The sequence below is a fragment of the Bactrocera neohumeralis genome, unplaced genomic scaffold (genome assembly GCF_024586455.1).
Source record: "Bactrocera neohumeralis isolate Rockhampton unplaced genomic scaffold, APGP_CSIRO_Bneo_wtdbg2-racon-allhic-juicebox.fasta_v2 cluster11, whole genome shotgun sequence".
In the NCBI taxonomy this organism is placed as follows: domain Eukaryota; kingdom Metazoa; phylum Arthropoda; class Insecta; order Diptera; family Tephritidae; genus Bactrocera; species Bactrocera neohumeralis.
In genome coordinates this window covers 16,394,690-16,417,990 of record NW_026089624.1, presented here as the reverse complement: position 1 = coordinate 16,417,990, position 23,301 = coordinate 16,394,690, and the positions used below count along the sequence as shown (strand labels likewise).

General features: G+C 34.3%; 2 protein-coding genes across 4 annotated transcripts in view; one reads left to right on the top strand and one right to left on the bottom strand.

The window, feature by feature from the left end:
• Nucleotides 1-23,301, bottom strand: part of LOC126766148 (uncharacterized) — an 897,272-nt gene that overhangs the window by 108,339 nt on the left and 765,632 nt on the right. The gene's annotated exons all lie outside the window — the stretch shown is intronic.
• On the top strand, nt 15,447-18,773 carry LOC126766125 (uncharacterized). 3 transcript variants are annotated; one of them, XM_050483976.1, is made up of 7 exons: nt 15,449-16,412; nt 16,466-16,657; nt 16,716-16,896; nt 16,984-17,513; nt 17,653-17,950; nt 18,005-18,385; nt 18,441-18,773. In XM_050483976.1, the coding sequence occupies exons 2-7, from the start codon at nt 16,472-16,474 to the stop codon at nt 18,611-18,613; spliced, it is 1,749 nt and encodes a 582-aa protein (XP_050339933.1). In that variant the 5' UTR covers nt 15,449-16,412; nt 16,466-16,471; the 3' UTR covers nt 18,614-18,773. The 3 variants fall into 3 exon arrangements, with proteins under 3 accessions (XP_050339934.1, XP_050339933.1, XP_050339932.1); XM_050483977.1 differs by having other exon boundaries at nt 15,447-16,412; nt 16,716-17,513; nt 18,005-18,347; nt 18,441-18,531; XM_050483975.1 differs by having other exon boundaries at nt 15,450-16,412; nt 16,716-17,513.

Genomic DNA, 23,301 nt, shown 5'->3' with positions numbered 1-23,301 from the left:
ATAACGCAGACATATGTGAAATGAGTGGCGACGCGAAGACTGATGACTCATATGAAAGTCAATTCTAAAATGAGCCAAGAAAGCAACTGCAACCAATGAATCATTGTATTTCCTAAAAACATGTTTCTAGTAACTTTCGATCCCATGGAGAACAAAAAAAGATTTACCATACGATATCTGAATGCTCAAAAGCACCCCTAATGCTGTAACTGTGGCGAAGCGCATCCAGTTAATTATCGAGGATGCCTTGTTGCCAAAGAATTACAAAAAATACGAGCTAACACGATTGGCCATAAAAAGGTGTTTGTCTAGCTCAAAAGGCAGAAGGTGCTGTAGATTTCAGAACAAAAAACAATGAACCTCATCAACAAGAAGTTCGAAAAATTAAAGCTGAAACATCCAAAAAATCTACTTTTGATCATCTTTTAAAAGCAAATAATAATGATAATATATCCATAACAGTATTTTGTCACCGATCCTTTCCAAACTTAATCAACAAGACGAATTCAACACCTCCTTACAAAATCGCTTATGTAAGCTTGAAAAATACCTTTTTGATACCAAAGATGTCTAAATCAATAAAAATTCTTCTATGGAACTCAAATGGGTTAATTAAACATAAGAATGAAAACGAAATTGTATTGAACTCGGAAAATGTTGAAGTATGTATGATATCGTATTACGTCACAAGCCTACTATAAATTTAAAAACTATGAAACTTACCATACAACTCATCCTAGCAATTTCCCCCGAGGCGGAAGTGTAATATTAATTAAAAATACGATTAAACATTTTGAGGAACCAAAACTGTCAACTGATAAGTTTGAAGCTACAACAGTGATTATTTACGGAGTTAAAAGTCCACTCTCATTTACCTGTGATTATAGCCCTCCAAGCCATCAAATACAATTTGAAGAGTACCAACACTTAATAAACAGATACAAATATAGATTCATAACGGGTGGAGATTTCAACGAAGACGCACTGGTCTTCAAGGCCAGGCTTCAACTACAATACTTTAATGTATATTTCAGCAACTGAAAATAACAAAACTACCGTTTTTATTTTCCGACTCATATTTTTTATCCTCCGATAAAATAAAATTTTATTAAAAGAGAGGCACGAACAACTTTAATACAAATTTTTAAATGACAACGGAAATTATCAATTTCTAAAATCGATGTGGCGAAAAAAAGAGGTCGAGCGCGCAGGTCACTGTTTCCTTAATCGTGTTGTCGAAAAAGAGACTGGACCGCTACTCGTTATTCCTTTTTGTTATTCTGCTATAGCGGTGACATTGTGGATGATGTAAAGTGTGGGTGTTGGTGTGTGGTGAAGTGATGTGGAATGAGTGTTGTGAAATCGTGAATGCGGTGTGTCGGTGTTGTGAATCTGCATAGTGTTGTGTGCTGGTGTGGTACGTTGAGGCTCATTTGGCCATCCTGTCCTCCCTAGGCGAATAGTTAGCTTAGGAGACGCTTTAGTCTTGCAAGCTGGCGACCACGTTGCTAAGGACTGTCGTGCGGTGAGGTTGCGGCCTTGATGATTGGCGCCGTGTCGAAGTGTCGTTGTGTGTACGCCAAGCACGAGGTGCTATACGAGGACTTCTTGGAGACGGGTTCGTGCTGCACGGCTTGGTTTAGCATATCGCCTACATCACGGCTGCGGGGAGCAGATGGACACGCGACAGTGCGCCTTAGATTTTGATGTAGCAGCGAATGATGTGGCCGTTCACAGAGCTGGCACAGGGTGTCAGACACGCACTCCTGCGTGAGATGAGTCGGGGCTAAACAATTCAAACAGTGGCCATATGCCTGAGCCACCTACTGGGTTCGAAGTCATTCCCTTAAAAATGGGGCAGTGGACGGCAACAGACCGGGTATCGGGCGGGGGGTGCCTGCAAAGCCGAAGTCGGCGGGTGTCGGATTACACTTCGTGCAACGGATGGCGCAGTTGTTGCAGTGTCAGTGTCATTTCGAACGAGCCTTTAAGTAATTTAGTTATATTGTTTTATTATTTTTTGGCGGTTGTTTTAACAAGTTTTGACAATGTTTCGTTATTATCGGCAGTTGGTAAAAAGCATAGTTCTACGAGCGGTCTAGTTAGCGTTCCAGTTTGCGTACGAAAATCGACAACTCAGATGACCGTCGGAGAAATAGTAAAGCTTTTCTATGCGGCCAAGTCGCCACTCGGTAGGATGGTAAAGAAAGTAAGAAAATTTGAACTATTGGTGAATACCAATGGTAGTGTGGGAAAAAAGCGTATTAAAAAGTCCTGTGTTTTGAAAGCAGATATGATTTCGAAATTCAAGATTGATCTCTTACAAGGTACTATAACTCCTTCTAAATTCCTTGACCAACTGGTGTTATCAAAAAATAATTTAGTTGTACAAATGGAGCCTGATGAAGATCGTTTTGAAGAATTATCATATTTGGAAGAGGACATCGAAGTCGAGTCGTTAAACCATGTTGAAACCAACCAGAATACAATTAATAATAATATGTGTGTGGTTTGTTTCATAAATCAGCCAAATATCTTATTTTTTCCTTGTAAGCACTTGAAAATTTGCAGTGAATGCTGTCTTACAATGCATACTCACAAAATTGATCAAACCAGTAAACTAGTATGTCCATTCTGTCGTGCAGAAGTTCATGAAACCCTTCAAATATTTATCTGATAAATAAATGATTTTTTTATGGAATGGTGCGATAGAGCCATGAAATATAAGGCCATTATGGCTTTATTTCTCATTTTTTTCTTATACAAAAAGTTATATATTGGACATTTTGTAAAAGGTACAACCATAATTTTTTGTCCTTATCTCTCATGGCTCTCCTTTTTTTTGTTATTAATTACTTTATACTTACTATAATAAAAAAACTTTAAAGAAATGTGTACAAATAGGCACCGAACATAACTACTGGAAAAACAACATTAAAAAAAAATTACGTATGTATGTGTTTTATTATACTTTTAGAAGGAATTTGGAATTCGTGTTCCATGTTTTCTAATATTACCATTACAAAATACAACTAAACCCAATGCCACGTTAAAACTATAATACCGTCTACCATGCACTGGATCTTCAAGCCATTTATAAAGGTCGATAATTTTAATCTGATGGTCCTTTCGAAACGGCTTCCATCTTAAAAATAAGAACAATTGATCTGTACTTAATCCATTTACGAATCCAAACGTTGTTACTAGTGGGCGTTCTCTACATATACGTTCCTTGACCGAAAAAGAATTAATAATAAATTCTGGAACTCTATCAAAATTCGTAATATCCATTCCATTAAGAAGCCTTCTGCAAGCTTGCATACGATTTTTATTATTCCTCTGCTTTCATTGTTCATATTATTCGACGTGTGTTTTTTTCGAAGAGCCAAATACTTCTTATTTGAAATCGCATTAAACAGTGAAAAAGTGGGACTTATTTCGTGGGAGTTATTTCATAGACCCAAGAATTTTATGTATAATGAAAATGTATCATAGAATATAATATATGTGTAATAATACATATGGTAGAGCGAGCATGAACGTTGAAATTAATATCAGATAAGAGAGATGGGCTGCAGACTGACCCATTCATGAGTTTTACAAGAAATTTTATACCAAGCATCTCCCTACGACTAGCGAGTGTCGGAAGATTTATAAGTTTTAAACGGTTAATATAAGGGGGAAGATTAAAACTAGAATCCCAATGCAAGTGATTTAAGGCAAAAAGTGAAAATTGTTTTTGAACGGACTCTAACTTATCCGAATGGACTTGGTAACTAGGGGCCCAAACCACAGAAGCATACTCTAATGTAGGCCTCACCAAAGACGTAAAAAGAATTTTTTGGTAAGCGGATCTTTAAATTCTTTAGACCAGCGTGGAAGATGCGTGAATATTAAAATTATGTTTGGGGTCCATAGTTACTCCCAGATCAACAAAACTGCATACTTGCTCCAACTTAAAGTTTTGTATTTCGTATGAAGTAGGGTCTACAGCTCTACGTGAAAAGCACATCGTTTTACAATTTTTAAGGTTCAATGGCATGCCATTTCTATCCCACCAAGAAACTAGGTTGTTTAAGTCTGTTTGCAACTGACATCTTTCGCTGTTTGAAGTATATGTTTTAAAAAGTTCTACAGCGTCAGTATACAATAAAACTTTTGAAAACATAACAACAGATGATATGTCATTAATAAATAACAAGAACAGAATTGGACCAAGATGTCTACCTAGAGGAACGCCTGAAAGAACATTAGAGCAATTCAGAATCTGGTGCAAATGGTCTTGCATATTTGCAATTGCAAATGAGCGAGCATATTTTTCCTTTTACACTAACAAAATGTACAGCGATGCACCTGCTACACCCTTGCAAAGAAGCAACACTAAAACGCTTTTGTATTATTTGCAACACTGGTTTGCAAATTATCAGCTGTTATAAAAGCAAACAAAGAAAAGAAATGGAGCAAAGAGGTTTAAACAGAAAAAGAATTAAACGTGAAAAACCAAACAAAAAGTGGAGCGAAAAAGAAATCCAGAGTACACTGGATTTCTTGCAGGAAGCTCCAGAAGTAGAGGTAAGTGATTTAAGTGATTAATTTCAACAATTTATTTAAATAATTTTAATTTTAATAGGCTCAAATTTTTATAAAAAGCTCATTGATACCACAAAAATGGACTCCACGTGGGATCTAATTCGGTGGAAAGTGCGGCACCTAAAGGCTTCATACAAAAAAGTAAGCGATTGGCGAATGTCAACAGGAGCAGGCCTTCTTGAGTCTGATGCCGGGACGTCGAGTGTTGAAGGTAAGCGTAATGAATGCGACAAAATTTTGTCTAATGTTTATATTTCAGGCAAAGTGTTGCAGATGTGCACACAATTTAATCAGCTTAAATATATTTTTGGGAAAAAAATCATAAGTGAATTACCTTTTGAAGTGGTTGATAGTGGCAGTACGTCCATAATGATTGAAAGCGCGGCCAGCCAAATACTGGAAATCACTTTTTCTGATGTCGGCGAAGAAATTGCGTCTCCAATTGACATTGCCAATATTGAAAATGTACCACCAGGCAATGTAAGTGAAGTAATTGTTTCTGAAAAAGCAAAAGATTTCGCGAAAAAAATGAAAAAACATGTCCCAAAATCATCTGTTGCAAATCTTGTTGCTTTTCAAGTCGAGCGTAGGCAAATGTTTAAAATGTAATGTTAAAAAGAGAAACATGAAAAAGATCAGGCTTTGAATGAAAGCAGAAATTAAAATAGGTAAAGCTGAAATAATATTCAAGAACCGTGAATTGGACTAAAAAATGTTAGAATTGGAAAAGAATGAAATATTGAAAAACTTGAACTTGAAAAGGAGGAACGCTTACAAAAGTTCGAAATTGAGATGAAATATAAGTATTCTTCCCAACAGAAATTTTTCTGTACTTTATTTATCTTTATTTATTTATCTTTGTATTTTAAAATATGTAGTTCCCATTACTGTTGAGATGAATACTTATTTAAAACGGTTATTGATGTTTTACTATCTTCTATCATTCAAAGCGTTATCTTTTTCATGTTTGTCTTCTACTGAATATATAAATATATGTAATTATTATTATTATATAGTATATGTAATTAAAAACTGACAAATGAATTAAAATACTTTAAAGAAAACATTAATGCGTATATGGCTTGTCTTTTAGTTTCTCCAACATTGTTGGGTATATGCTCATCAGGCTCAATAGAATCTTCCGTAGTAGTTTATGGATCTGAACCATCGTCGAACGAAGTGGAACCATTATTAATGAAAATGTTGTGGAGAATACAACAGACAAGAAACCAATGGCAGCATAATTTATGTTTTTTTTGGTAGACAGACGCATACTTAGCTGCTTAAGGCTTCCAAATCTTTCTTTTAAAAGCCCAAAACAATGCTCTACTCTAACCCTGTAGTTACTGTGCCGTAAATTAAATGCAAATCGGGCATTTCAATCCAATTGTCTTGCGTTGCTATTGTAAGGAGTTATTAACGTTCCAGATAAAGGGTATGCCAAGTCCCCAGCAATCCATTGCTGTGAAGAAAAATACTGCTCATTTTGTTGAAAGAGTGAGCTATTTCGATATATACGTGCATCATGTCGAATCCATCAATATATCCAATACAAAACGGTAACTCATCAAAGGTATCCGATACTATTTTCGATCGTTCAACCTCATGGGACCAATATACATACCTAGATTGGTGACGCAAGAACACTCTAAAGATTTTTTTTGTTATTGTCGATATAGTTTCGCCATCTCCCACTCCAAAAATTGTCGCTATTTTTCTATATGCTGCGCTTTCTCCCGATGAACCCAATCGAAACAGTGTGATTGCTAATTGCAATTCGACAGAAAATTGCTTACATGAGTGCGCTTTGCTGAATTCCTCATCGTTTTTTATTAAATCAACCAGCATATTATAGTGGTCTCTATCTACTCTTAACATTTGGCGAAATTGGTCTTCGTCCAGTGTTGTCAAAATATTATTGCGCCAATGTCTGCCTTAGGTATTGTGCTATAAACTCCTCGCCGACATTCCATAACAACAGATATATTGTCAGCCAATTCATCTAACACTGCGTCATCATCACTTTCGATTTCTAGAAGAAAATTGTTATTAACTGAAATTCTGCATAAAAATATTTCTTACCTTCAATGCCCATAATTTCCTCAGCAGCTTCATCAATTAAAGCGTCAGTTAATTTTTCTCTAAAACTTTTTTCGGCATATTTTCCAATTTGTGCAAAAATTTTGTTTACAAACAATTTTTTTCTTCACCGATCAGCTGTGAAGTTATGGTATTTGTAAGGGTTGCACAGAAATCACAAAAAAGACGTTCACTGTTGATGGTAAATATTTGCAATTGCATAGTTTTGCAAGCTCAGATGCACAAGATTCTGAATTGCCGTATTGATTATGTCAGAAAAAGTATCGTTAAATATGACTTGTTAAATTCTATTATTAAGATAAGAAGTAACCGATTTTAGAAATATTGGTTGAAAACCAAGAAGATCAAGTTTGTTCAAAAGAATTGAAAGTAAACCTTATCAAAAGCTTTACTAAAATCTGTGTATATAACATCAGTATTTTTATTCTCCCCAAAGCCCGTTGATACATATGATACAAATTCAAGCAAATTAGTTATTGTAGATTTCCCTTAACGAAAGAAAACGCTGAGAACAAGAAATTAGTGGAGAGATCCGGAAGGTTATGCCGTCTGTTATAATTGATTCAAAAAGTTTAGGTATTGCTGACAACTTTGCTATTCCCCTATAGTTTTCAATAGATGACCTAAATCCACTCTTATGTAAAGGAATTATAAATGACTTTTTTTATATAGCCTTGCATAAGAGATGAATTAAATAGTTTTGTTAGGGGTTGGTATACATATATATTTCGCATATTTTTTAAGAAAGCATGAGGGAATCATATTATAACATATTTAACTGATATAAGACGTCTGCTTCGGAAATGGTAAAAACCAAACGCCAAACGAATCTGTCGACCATCATCTTGACAGTAGCGCGCGTACCGGGGTAGGACAGATTGTGTGTAGCCCGAAGAAAAGTTTGCCGAAATTTTGTTGTTACAAAGGGACGAATTCGTTCTGTGGATATATCACAAAAAAACTTTTTAGTACTTGAAGGTAAGATAAAAGATTTTAATTTTTGTGAGTGTCGAATGCTGCCATTTAGGTGTGCTAGTAGCTTTTCATCGTTCTCTTGGTCTATTTCGACGGCGTCGTAGCCAATAATGGCGGTCGGAAGTGAATGAATTCGCGATAATACATCAGCGGTTACATTTCTTTTACCTTGAACATGTCGGATATCAGTAGTAATTTGCGATATGAAAACCAATTGCCTAACTTGACGATCTGAAGCCTTATGCAATTGTTGTCGGAATATGAGTGGCTTATAGTCAGTGTAAATGTGACAGTTACGACCTTCTAACATGTAACGAAAATGGTGAACGGCGCTGTATAGCGCGGTCAACTCACGGTCATACGTACTGTATCGCTCATGAAAACTTGTTTGAGAAAAATCCTAATGGCTGAAGTTTGTCATATACCATTTGATTTAAAACTGCTCCAGCCGAAAAATCCGACGCATCTACCCACAAAGAAAATTCTACATCAGGTAGTGGATAAGCTAACATGCCGTTTAGTATCTTCATTCCAATTCAAGGAATCATGGCGAATAGAGGGCCTTGTAACTCTAAGACGTTTGGAAGAAATTTCCGATAAAAGTTGAGCATTGCCAAAAAACGTTCAAGCTCTTTTGTAATTTTGGGTGGTTTCATATTTGTTAGTGCTTCGACGCGGCTTGGCAATGGGCGAATACCGTCTTTCGTAATTGAATGATCTAAAAAATCGAGTTGAGATGCTCCGAATTGCGATTTGGCAATATTGATCCTTAAATTATAATCTCGAAAATGTTAAATACAATACGAAGATGTTGTTTGTGTTTATCAATCGATTTTGATGCGATGCAAAGATCATCTAAATACGCAAATGTAAAATCCAAGCCTCGAAGTACTTCGTTAATTAAACGCTGGAACGTCTTCGCAGCGTTCCTTAATCCGAACGTCATATGAGTAAATTCAAAGAGTCCAAACGGCGTCGTAATGGCGATTTTACAGATATCGACGAGGTGAATCGGCACCTGATGAAACGGCAAACAATGACAAAGATGATGGACGTGCTCTGGCTAATTTCGTCGACCTCGGTATGACGGATATGCTCGCTCCTGAATCTATTAAAAAAACTAATTTTCTCTGATGTGTCGGAGGACCTGTTGGAATAACTGAATGTTTGCCGTGCTCTCATATGGTATTAGCCGAGCTGACCTATTAACTTGAACTGAAACTGGTGCATTTGCACCAAATTTTGCATGATATCTACAAAAATTGTTCGTATGTTGAATTACCAGTTTTCCAGGTGACGTAGATCTACTGCGCTGCCGTCCGGTGGATTTAACGTTCCGCATCAACTGTCCTACGGTTTTCGTCTTTCAGAGATAAGCATTTTGTGATAGAATCAGTTATTTTAATTTTGTCGCTGATTGGAACGCTAGTGGCGATGATAGCTGCTTGTGCATACGGTGGCAAACCGCAAATCCCATTCCCATTCATTTAACATAGGAATTTTCGCTTTTTCATTGAAACCAATTAATTTTCGTTTCTGAACAATCAACATCTCATATTCAGAAAGTTGGCTTTTCAAACTTTAAAAATTCCCGCGACAAAATTATTATTCTCGGAAACTTTATTATTTTTATTGAAAAAATTCCAAATTTCAAATCACTATCTTTAATCGTCTAATTGAGATAATCAAACTTTGTCGAGGGAATTTTCAAAGTTTGAAAAGTCAACTTTCTGAATATGTGATGGTTATTTTTGAGAAACGAAAATTAATTTGTGAGATTTTAGTTTCAATAAAAAAACGAGAACTCCTATATTAAATGAATGGGAACCTAAAAAAAATAGCGGCCCATTAGAGTTTAGCTACAGCGCCTGGTTTGAGGGGGTAAGAGTTAAAAAAAACAAACTCAAAAAAAATTGTTCAAGCACCCTAATGCGCACATGTTCAAAGCTACTAAATTTTTTGCCACACATGATTCAAATGAATCCAGCAGAAAATTTGCTGTACTCTTGGTTTACTCGCAGATTACTCGTAGTTTACTTGTAGTTTACCCGCAGTTTCACATCGATTCAAACAATCGTCGCAACGTTATGAACTGACATGATACGATTTAAACCGAAGCTAGCCATACCGTCTACTCGATCGTGATTGGAAGAACAGATTGTTCATGGATTGAGCTGTGCTAACTTTAATATTTTGCATTTTATATAAATCTATATTGTAACGGACTATTGCAGCCACAAGGTTGTTTTGTATGTGTTCAAAATTGTCTAATAAAATTTTCAACAGTGTATCAAGATACATTATTTTCCCTTCTAGTTGTTGATCATTTGCAGCAATTTCATTAAATTTTCTTGTGAATTTTTCCCTATCTTCATCTATAGCTTCTTTAAGTTTTGCAATTGTTACATTAAATACATTATTTATTTCTATATTTTCATTTAAATTTTCTATTATTGCATGGTTATGCTCGTTCATTGTCTGAAGATGTTGTTCTATTTCTTCTCTGTCGCTATCGTCCATTGTACCATATAGCCATTTTATACCCGATCCTATGATATTAATTAATCCTCTTCGTTGTCTATGTGGGTTAATAGTTACTAATTTCAATTTAACCTTATTTAATTATTGTATCAAAAAATGTTTTTCCTCATGTTTGCGATTTGTTCGATATTATGTTCAAGAGTTTCAGTAACTTTAATAATTTCTAACGGGTCGATAATTTGTAGTATTGTGCTGTAATTGACTATTATCTTTGTGTCTTCAAAAAAAATTTCAGCAAAACCGTTTTAACATCAACGTTTTCCACCATCAGGGTTGCGTTGCTCAATATCAGAAATGTCATTAGTGTCAAAATTTGATAGTTCTTTTAATATTAGCTGTATGGATGTTGTCGATTGCCATTTTTTTGTATCTGGGTTCCTGTTTGTGTCTAACAGCTTTATAGTTTTTCACATATCCCTCCCTGTCGGTGTGTTGGTAATTTTCTCTTCTAGTGTTATGCCTTTCGATTTTTTTTTCTTTACTGTTTTAAGTCAAATATTTAATTTTGATCACCGTTTGCAATATCTATTGGCTTTTTCCCTGTGGTTGAATGTATGAATTTGTTACACCATTCGGTACATTTATATACTTGTTCCTGAACTGACAATTTCGGCGTTTCTATTTCTATTATTCTAAACCTTTCGCCTAAAGTAGTATGAAATCTTTCGATGTGAGAATTAAGTTTTGTAAAATGAATTTCTATCTCTTCTCTTCCCATGAAATCCTTTACATTAGTTGAGTTAAATTCATTATCAGCAATTATGCGTTTTAGCTTTGGTTTTAAGGAAAAATACAAACGATTTTTTTTCTATTATAGTTATGCTGGTTCTGTCTTCTAAATAAATTGCAGTAGCTAGTTTAGATTTATTTAGAATTTATCTATGAACGTCAAGAAACTGTGATTTTTTATGACATATGTGTCCATATGGATTATTTCATTTCTATCTGTAGCAGTTTCTGTTAAAAAATATTTTGGTTTAATTGGTCGTCTATCGTATTTGGCTCTACAAAAAACATCGCAATTATTAATGTATTTTGTATATTATTGAACATTTCTATTAGTTTTAATTGAACAATATTATACTCGCTATCCGAGTTACCTGAGTATATGCCTACTTTTCCCGTTTTAATAAATCTTCTAAAAATATCGCTCATAAATCCGCTTTTTATGCCGTCTTTATATATATTTTTCGCTTATTTCCTATTATTTCGATTTCTCTGATTTTACTTTCCGTTTAGATAATTTGTGTATGAAAACGGTTGACAACTGTGTATAATATACATAACAAAGTGGTCATTATTTTCTTCTTGTTGAGAATGTATAGTTGCACATGTACTCATATTGTCTACTACATTTTCTCTTGTGCCAATGATTTCTGAATTTTCAGATTCTATTGTTAAAATTTCTTCAGTATCGGCATTTAATCGACTAAGAAAATAAGGTAATGTATTTTCTTTTCCTTTAATATAGCCAATGTTAATATCATATTCACCTAGTTTAAGCAGCCAGCTTTGCAGCCTGGGGTTCATATCTTTCACTTTATATTTTGTTTGCAACCATTTAAGGTCAAATGAGGTCAAAATTTCTTCCATATACGTATGGTCTGAAATAATTAATGCCCCATACGATAGCCAAGAGCTCTTTTTCTGTGGTTGAATATTTTTATACTCTCAACAAAGTTGCTAAGGAGAGTATTATAGTTTTGTTCACATAACGGTTGTTTGTAAGTCCTAAAACTAAAAGAGTCAGATATAGGGTTATATATACCAAAGTGATCAGGGTGACGAGTAGGTGAAGAGTAGAGAAATCCGGATGTCTGTCTGTCCGTCCGTCCGTCTGTCCGTCCGTCCGTCCGTGCAAGCTGTAACTTGAGTAAAAATTGAGATATCTTGATGAAACTTGGTACACGTATTTCTTGGCTCCATAAGAAGGTTAAGTTCGAAGATGGGCAAAATCGGCCAACTGCCACGCCCACAAAATGGCGGAAACCGAAAACCTATAAAGTGTCATAACTAAGCCGTAAATAAAGATATTAAAGTAAAGTTTGGCACAAAGGATCGCATTAGGGAGGGGCATATTTGGACGCAATTTTTTTGGAAAAGTGGGCGTGGCCCCGCCCCCTACTAAGTTTTTTGTACATATCTCGGAAACTACTATAGCTATGTCAACCAAAGTCTACAAAGTCGTTTTCTTCAGGCATTTCCATATACAGTTCAAAAATGGAAGAAATCGGATAATAACCACGCCCACCTCCCATACAAATGTTATGTTCAAAATCACTAAAAGTGCGTTAACCGACTAACAAAAAACGTCAGAAACACTAAATTTTACGGAAGAAGTGGCAGAAGGAAGCTGCACCCAGGCGTTTTTTAAAAATTGAAAATGGGCGTGGCCTCGCCCACTTATGGACCAAAAACCATATCTCAGGAGCTACTAGACCGATTTCAATGAAATTCGGTACGTAATATTTTCTTAACACCCTGATGACATGTACGAAATATGGGTGAAATCGGTTCACAACCACGCCTTCTTCCAATATAACGCTATTTTGAATTCCATCTGATGTCTTCTCTGTATAATACGAGTATATACATTAGGAACCAATGATGATAGCGGAATAAAACTTTACAAAAATACGGTATTTGAAAAATATGTAAATGACGTATAATGAAATCTCGATTATCACTTTATCATGCGAGAGTATAAAATGTTCGGTGACACCCGAACTTAGCCCTTCCTTACTTGTTTTTATGTTCATTTAGTGTTCTACTAGCATAGCATCAGCATGGGATGCCCAACTTATTCCAGTGTGAGAGCGCCTCAAAATAAGCGTTTTTTTATAAAATTTTCCATTATGGCCAGATCGAACAAAATAAGAATTTTTGGGCATTTTAAATTAAAACACCCAACATTTATTACGATTTCAAATTACTATGTATTGAACTTTTGATATACGGCGGAACTATTTAAATCCTTTTTTATGATTTAATGGTATATTAAAACCACTAACTTTTGATCTTTCAATACTCAATAAGGTAAATTAAGCCTGTTAGTTCTCAATTAATAAATGTTTTAATCATTTGTATTTTGTTTGTTGTATTTAAATTTCGCATTTTATTTGATTTGCATTGTTTTAAATTTTTATTAGCGATTTTGAACGGCGGCAACGAATTCCTCCGTTCACATAAATTTTTGGTATAATTTCAATCTGGCCGTGGCAAAACGTCAAAACCTACCCAATCCAGTCAACTGTCAAAGTTCGGTAGGTGAGCGGTTCTCACATTTCCAGTGACAGGAGAGTTATGGATCTCTTTATCTCTGCATAGCATATTGGATGATGGTCTAGCGTTAAAACTGCGTCAATCGCAACTTCACTTGCATCTGTACACAATTAAATTTTTTTCTGAAAATCGGGGTAACGAAGAATTGGTGTGTCAATTAAAGAACGTTTCAACTTAAAGAAAGCATCTATATATTGTGGGTAATTTTTTTTTAACTTAATATCCTGTTTGATGTGAAACATCTATAGGCGCGAGTTAAGGAACGTTTCATTTCACAAAAAAAACCAAAACATCTCTTGTTTATATCGAACCACTCATAAACAAATAGTGATAAGCAATTCCAATATATGGTGTGAAATAGAAATGGTATCACACATAACGAGTGTTATCTCCTACACGCTATTATCTCGGGACTGTTTGTAACGACAAACAATCGACTGTAGATAGTGTGTCTATCTTCAAATAACATAGCAGACAACAAATAGAAACTACAGATAACATAGCAGACAGCAAATAGAAACTAGTACCATAAAGTAGTATAAATAGCACTAAATAATCAAAATGCACTTAGTCTTAGTTTTGTATTAATAAAAGAACTTGCCCTGACGGTGCATAATAAAGTGAATCAATTGTGATTAACTGGGGGCTCAACCGGTATAGCAAATTTTTCCTTGCTATCAAAAAAGGCCAGGAGACATCCTTGAAAAGACGGGAACTCCGCGATCCTAAAGAAGGATAAATTAATTATTATTATTAATATACCACGGGAAGTAGGACTTCCAATACAAAGTGCTTGAAAAAGTAGCATACGATTCAAAGCAGATCCTGAAAAATCGGACAGCGCCAAATCCAACAAAAACGAAACAACTGTAATCTAAGAAAGAAGATTACATGTTTACACTTCGATCAAACAGCAAGAAAGCAGCCTTTGACGACAACAAAAATATATTCCAGCTAGAAGCAAAAGCTATTAAGATGACTGAAGCAGCAGCACTCAAAGCAAACATTGATGTCCTTATGACTCAACTCAATTCGTTAAAAACCGACTTCGATGCATTAAGGACACTGTCAGTCGTTTCGATGCCCACGGTACCAACCATGCCTGCTCTAAAACCACAAATCGCACAAGGAAGCCAAATAAGTACAGACATTTTTAAATGCCTACCAACATTTGACGGAGCAGAGGGCGAATATAACCCTTGGCGCACCCAGGTTTAATTTCTACGCTATAATCAACCGCTTGAATTATACCTATTCGGATAAACGACCACTATATGTCCTGAAAGAAATAATGATGAAAAAAAAGCAAGGAAGTAAAACTCTCACTGAATTCCACGACGAAATACCTCAAGCCTTAACATTGATTCAGCAAAAAATAGAAACAATGGAAGGAAATATGCGAGCTGGAAGATTATCAGACGTGAGTGATGACGCTATCCGCACATTTATTATGGGACTCCGGAGCAACTACACCAGAGGTATACTTTATTCCAAAGCTGTTAAGTAATGATTACTAATCATAATAATTAGTAATTAGATTTTTATTTTTTGAAAGGTGAAGTAATGATTATATTACGATTATTTTCAGATTTGGACGATTACTAATTGATTACGATTACAGATAATCGGAAAATAGTCAAGATTAATAAAAATTTTGAAAAAATAATCAAAAATAATAAAAGGTAATCGAAAAATAATTTGACTACTTTTGAAGATTACTTTTGATTGTTTTTGATTATTATTATTTTTTTTTTGCGAAATTATGGCACTAGTGTTTCATGTTAGTTGTTTGTTTTTCACTTTTTGTTATTACTACTGATGTTCATCGATTTGATAATTGATAACCTGTTGTATTCTTCTTGATTCTGCATTTTGTATGAAGTAAATATTTCTTTTGCGTATATTTTTTGTGAGTGTTATGTTACACTTTACATACTTGTTATCAGGGTTGGGCATAGTACACTAAAAAATAAGTACAATAAGCTTTTTATTTCTATTTTTTATTTGCTTTCTTTAATACTAACATTTCAAAAGTACGGTCAGTGAGATTTTGTTTGCCATCGATTGACAATTCCAAAAATAGTACTCACTTAAATATTGCATTACAGTTACTCAAATGGGAGTACTCACTTAAATATTGCATTTCAATAACTCCAACTTAGTAACATTAGTTCAATTTTACAAATAAACTTACAAACTAACACTTAACTTATGCATGCTTACGTATCGTCGGCTTAGCTTTTCCTTATAAGCTAGAGATATTGCACATATGTATGTAACATATGTATGTACCTTTGCTAGCATAAGTGCTCATTAGAATTTTGTCACTTTGTTTTGTAACTCTTTTGCTTGAATGTACTTACAGTGGGGAGCAAAACCGAGAACATATTTGCTTTCTTCAGGTATTAGCATTGATTTTCATGATACAATTTTTTCGATAGGTTTTTTGAAAGTTTGATGTTGACTCTTTATTATACTAGCATTGAATGGACTATAAAACTGCATACCCAAAAATATTATAAATGCTCTTATTAAAGTCTTTGAAATTTGTATGAAAATTTTGTAAGTTGTCATAAATTTTGTATACAGTTTTAAACTGTAATTCATATGATATTTTTAAGAAGATGAACTACATTTTTATAAAAATCTATCCAGAAAATTGTATCGTGAAAAAAAATGCTAATGTCTCAAAAAGGCAAACATGCGTTCCTTTCTGCTCCCCAGTGTGCATTTGAACATTCACACAAACATATGTACTACATAATAACTAACTCGCTTTACTACTGAGCTCCGTTGTAATTTTAATGTAATTTTAAGAGTGCCAAATTAAGTAGCAAGACACCAAGAAATCACAATTTAATTCATAAAGAAGGGTGTGAGTTTAACTAGCAAAAGGAAAACATTAATTGTGAACTATTGTACTTGTGAGTATTAAACATAATTGTTGTTAACTTTTAATAATAAAATTTATTTTTAGGTCTAAATGTCTGTTCATGTTTCCGAAACCGATTTTTCTGCAGACGACAGTATTGAAGATCTGGACTTTAATACTACTGGAAGTAAACGAAAGAGCTCATTAAGTGCGAAATCAGGACCGGCCCTAAAAAAAGTCCGTGTGAATTCACAAAAAATTATTTTCAAAGAAGAATTTTACACAGAAGTGGAAAAAGTTAGTTTTAAAGTTTTTAAATTAAAGCACACTATGAATTTATAATTTTTATTGTTAGATTTCCGATAAGACAACTTGTGCTAAGTGCGTTGCATGTCATCGAGTGATTAGAGGAAGCGGTGAAGTGACTTCAAATTTCATCAAACATTTGCAAGTCAAGCATAGTGAATGTTTTAAAACATACAAAAGTTATAAAATAGGTAGCCCTTTTGGCGGTAACATGCAATCTGAGTTCGATGGTAAACTGTTACATGCAATGATTGATTGTTCATTGCCCCTTTCCATTCTGGAAAAAAAATCCTTTATAGATCTTTTTCAAAGTACAGGTATGAAGGTGATGTGTAGGCAAACAGCGGCTAAGAAATTGGAAACAAAATATACCATCATGATGGAAAATGTAAAAGAAAACATGGTTTGCTCTAAATATTTCTGTACTACAGCAGATGTTTGGTCTGGAAATCATAGAAGCTTCCTTGGATATACGTGTCATTGGCTTACAGACAATTTCGAACGCAAATCGGCAGCTTTGGCATGTAGAAGAATTTGTGGAGCACACACCGCGGGAAATATTGCTCAGATGATTACTGAGATCAACACTGCCTTTGGTTTGAACAGCTCAAACATTGTCTTGACCATTACGGACAACGGTTCAAATTTTTTAAAAGCGTTCAGAGATTATGGTGTGGGAAATGACTTTTTCGAAGATGAAATTAATGACGAAATGCCAGACTTTGATAATGAAAGTTTGTTGCCCACACATCAGAGATGTTGCAGCCATACTCTGAATTTGCTTGCTTCAACCGACTTCGATAAAATTTTAAAAACTGAGCAGCCACTGTATATCCAGCATAAGATGGTAAGTCGCAGAACAAATGGTATTATTTTGCATTAAAAAAATAATCGTTGAAATTGAAAAAATGTAACGAAACATTTTTTTTAATGCAATAGAAAACGTTTTGTAATTGTGAAAATATGTTTAATGTTAAATTTTTTAGACATTCGATAAATGCTACAACTTGTGGAAGAAGTGCAAGTGGCCAAAGTCGTCGGAAATAATTGAAGGGCACCTGGGATCATCGTTGGTTTTGCCCGTTGTTACTCGTTGGAACTCATTGCATGACGCAGTTAAAAAACTACTTTGCTACAAAGAAAAATTAAATAATCTGTGTGATAAGTTGACTTTGCCACAGTTTTCTGCAAGAGACATACAGTACCTGGAAATGTACAATTTGGTAATGGAACCAATTGCAAAGGCCCTGGACTTTCTTCAAGGAGAAAGCAACATTAACTATGGTATTTTCATATTTTGGTTCTTTAAAATATAAATTTATATTCATATTATTACAGGATTTTTAATACCAACTCTTGTGACACTGAGCAATAGGCTGCATAAGCTATGTAGATCCCAGGAATTGCAACAATTATCATCTCTTATTTTAAAAATGGAACAGAGGTTAAGAGAAAGGTTCCAACCATATTTCATGTTGAAGCCTGAGGCAAATATTGCAATTGCAGCAACAGTGCTAACTCAAAGCATCAAAATGAAATGGGTCAAGGTGTTGCTGAAATTAAATCCGGAATTGCCAGAATTAACTGTCGAAAATATAACCAGCAGAGTTTTAGAAACACTTTACAGGTTTTACGCCAAAAATTGTAAAACATTTAATTTTGAAAGAAAAATTAATAATGTGTCGACTATGCCCGATTTTTTTGATTTCAGTGATGATGGTGAGCTTATGCGTACATTAATTTTGTTTTTCATTTTAAAGATTTGACTTTGCAGATGATGAAATTGAAGTAAGTTCTTCTCCACAAGAACAGATTAAAGTTGACCAACGATCCGTAATAAAACAGCAGTTCTTCAGCTATTTAAATGACAATGCAAGTGCTGACGAGATTTACCAAAAATATGATTTATTAAGGGAGGCATTTATTTTTTTTTTAACACGCCCTTAACGTCTTCAGCTCCAGTTGAACGACTGTTTTCATTTGCCGGGATCGTCAACAGTCAAAGGCGGCAATCATTGTCTGATTTTTCTTTTGAAAAATTAGTTGTAATGAAGGCCAATTGTAAATATATGTAAATTATAAAACTGTTTTTTTTTTGTGAATTGAATGTATTTGTTTTCTTTATTATTTCTCCACGTATTTTTCCCCTTTTTTGATTTAGGAAGTACTAAAATGTTATTGGTTGTTTTGTTATTGAAGTGATTACACCTTTATTTTGTATACAAAAACTATCTAATTTTGTTTTATTTGTTCAGAATGTTTTCAATGCAAATTTTTCAAAACGAAATGTAAATATAAAATGATGAGCTTTCAAATTTTTTTAAAAATAATCGAAAATAATCAAAAATAATCCTTGAAAGTAGCCAATTACTTTTTTGATTACTTTTGATTATTTTTGATTGTTTTCTCGTAATCCTAACTAATCTTAATTATTTTTGGATTATTTGTAATCATAATTAATTAATAATCAGGAATTGTTAAAAAGAGAATTATGTAATCAATACCATTCCTTTTCAAATTTAATCTAATTGATAACAGCACCAATTCAAATAAACCAACAAAATCCTTGGTGAAGCATATGCGATTGCTTGCACCATCTACCATGATAATCATCTACACTTCGAGAGCAACATGATTCGAGACATGAAGATCAGACCACCTTTTATCACCAAAGGAATAATCATCAACTGTACAGCGTTAATCAACGGCAAACCAAACAAGCTGACATATAATCTGTGAACATCTCTAACTACGAGAAAAATTTTGAATCTGGCAGTACTTTTTTAGGCGAATAAACGGGTTGCCATGCATCCAGACGAAATGCGGACTAACTGGCACACCCGTCACTTTACCAGTGGACACTGGATCCACAAATAACTACATTAGTAAGAACTGTAGCATAGATAAGTCAGTATCAATAAAACCATTTAGAACAAAAGCTCTACATGGCTATTCGGTTATACATTCAAAAAAAGTGATCACAATATACGGGCACCACTTAGTATTCTTTGAAATAAGCGAATTAAAAGAATTCAACATAATCTTAGGTGAACAAGGTCTAACATTAATTAAGGGAGAGATTAACCTCTTTGATTATAGTTTAAAGTACCAGAAGAACGTAGCAGGAAAAAAGGAACCTTTCATTAATTATACTGTAGATAATGCCAAGTATGAGGAGGAAATTAAGGAAATAATGAAAGCAAATGAAAATATTAGTGACACCTTACCCTTCACAACTACTATCCAAGCTACAATTAGGACGCAAACAAAAGATCCTATTGGGACAAAGGAATACCCTTCCCCCGTGGCAGACCATGACTTCGTCAATAAAGAAATAGATAGGCTTTTAAAAAATGGAATAATTCAGCCTAGTAAAAGTCCGTACAATTCCCCTCGATCATGAAAAAACGGCATTTGCAGTGAATGGCGCAAAGTATGAGTTTGTTAGGATGCCGTTTGGACTTAAGAACGCACCCCCAATCTTTTAACGATGCATAGACGACATTTTGCGGCAATATATCAATAAATTTGCTTACGTTTATATAGACGATGTTTTAATATTTTCTTCAACGCCTGAAGAACACATAGAACATATTCGAACTATAGTCAATGCACTGCATGAAGCTAATATAAAAATTTCGGACGAATAGTCGCATTTTTTCCAGGACTCTGTTGAGTACCTTGGCCACATAATTAAACATAACAGAGTAACGGTTGATCCAAGAAAGATTCAAGCTATAAAAGAGTATCCAATGCCAAAAACCTTAAAAGAACTCAGATCATTTTTAGGTTTGGCTAGCTACTATAGGAAATTTGTAAAAAACTTCGCACAAATCACTCTACCACTAACTATACACCAACGAGGTGACTCAGATGAAGCGGCAATTACTCCTATAGAAAAAATAAAAGATGCTCTGCAAGATCAGGTAGAACTTTATCAGCCTGACTTTACCAAACCATTTGAACTAACTACCGATACCAGTAACCAAGCAATTGGAGCAGTTTTCTCCCAATTTCGCCAACCTATTGCTTTTATTTCTCGAACGTTAACCGACACTGAAAAAAATTACAGCACAAATGAAAAAGAACTTCTTGCAATAGTGTGGGCGCTACAGAAGCTCCGCAATTTTTTATACGGCATCACTGATTTAACCATTTATACTGACCACCAATCACTCATTCATTCTATTTCGGAAAAAAACCCGAATACCAAATTAAAAAGGTGGAAGAATTTTATTGAGGAATTTAGTCCCAAACTTGTCTACAAACCTGGTCACCAAAATGTAGTAGCTGACGCACTCTCCCGTCAACAAATCAACAATACAACAGATTGTTCTCAACGTTCAGCACAGAGCTCTCCAACTGACCAAAGAAAGAGGGTGAAACAACCTTTGAACTCATTCAAAAATCAAATAATACCTATTCTAGATCCAACAAAAGAGGCAATTGACTCCAAAACCACTTTTCCAGGTAGGAAGCGTCACACATTTTATTACAAAAATAAGCAAGATTTTTTAACAAAACTTCAACAAGTATCTAAACCCAATGTAACGAACGCACTAAGAATAGATGAAGAGCTAATATTCCACTTTAAGGATGATATTCTTTCCCACTTTCCCAATTGTACCTTTGTGATAGCACCAAACTTGCTAATTGACATTACTAACCAAAATGAACAATTAGAATTAGCAGAAAAAACACACAGACGTGCACACCGAAATTATAAAAACAATGTGCAAGAAATATTGCTTAACTACTTTTGGCCTAACATCAGAGAAATGTGCAAGAAAGAAGCGATAGACTGTCAAATTTGTTTAACAAACAAATACGAACGACAACCAAACAGACAACCTATTGGAAAAACACCAATACCAACAAAAACTGGAGAATATATACAGATGGACATATTTCACATGAATAGTTGTACATATGTATAAGTTAATACTAAACATATTTGCGTTTCTCACCAAACATATTTACATTTCTTAATAATTATTACGAAACGTATAAAAATATTTTTGCTATACTTTCGCTGACTATCATTTCCTGTTTACGTCCCAAATTTTGTTTAGCCCATTTCCGATCGTTGCACGCGCGACCCAAAAGTGCTGACGTAGCGTCTGCATTGAATGCACGGTCACGTTGCACTGCATGTGATGATCGCTGCTCACACACTTTTAATTTCAATATAACTAATTTTTAACTTAAGTTTCACAGTCAGTAGTTAAGTGGTAGTCGATAAGTATAGTTAAGAAAAAGAGGTTGGATTAAGAAGACATAGTCTTCCCAACAAATAATAATAAATAAACGAAAAAATTATATTATAAAATAAAATCCGTTTTAATAAAGAAAATAGAAAGTAAAATCGCGTGAATTTAAAAAAATTTTTCGTGAAAACACTAGCCTGTAGTGTCCGTCCGCAGGCAACCGCGCGATAAAGTGTCGCTGCCGAATCCCGAGTAGCAAGATATGCAAAAAGGACGAAATTCGAGCGATCGATGCGGTAAATTAAGAAAAAAAAACAAACAATCAAATAATCAAATAATAACACTTATTAAAATTGAAATTGTGAGAAACATTTTTGTGTATAAAAAAGCAAGCAGCAAGCAGCAAAGAGAACATTTTAAAATAAATAAAGCACAATCAAAGACATTTTACATTGGAAAATTTAAATGAAGCAACAACAACAACATCATAATTAGCAACAACGAAACTAATCATCGATAACAAAAACATCGGAAATAGCAACAACGAAAATCATCATCGATAACAACAACATCAGAAACAGCAACAACGAAACTAATCATCGATAACAACAACAACGAAAATCACCATCGATAACAACAACATCAGAAACAGCAACAACGAAACTCATCATCGAAAAACAACATCAAAACTCATCACCAATAACAACAATAGCATCAGAAACAGCAGCAAGTAATAAAACAATGCTGCAGGTCTACCTAATATTGTAAGTCATTAATTATTTTAATATTTTAGATGCTATAGTAATAAAAAAAAAAACGTTTCAATATTAAATAGAGATACCATACCTTTATACTAATTAAATAAAGAATAAAAAATAATTATAAAAAATTAAATAAAAAATAAGTATAATAAAAACAAAAATTAAATTATAGTTATATATATTAGTTAGTTTGAGAATCAATATGGCTAACCCTAACAATTTAGTAAGACCACCCCTTCTTAACGTTCCAAATCCCAATTCCCCCCTAAACCATATGTCCGCAGAAGACCTAGAGAACAGAATAGCGTCTATATGTGCACAACAGTGTAGAAGTATAGTACAATCAATAATTAACCCTAACGCAGATATTAACTATGGAAACGACCAGACCATAGAAGAAAGGTACAGAGGAAACCTAAACGAGTTAGATAAAATACCCGACATTGTAAGAAGTTTAAGAGATTTTTCCGGAAACCCCGCAGAATTTATTTCATGGAAGAAAAGTGTCGACAGAGTACTGCAAATTTATAGGTCTATTAAATAAAATTGGCTGCACGGAAATTGGAAGTGAGACTTCTGACTCAAACTTATCGAGACAAGGCTCTTGATACTTTTGTCTGAGGTTTAAATGGAGATCTACCAAGATTACTTGGTATTCGTGAACCTT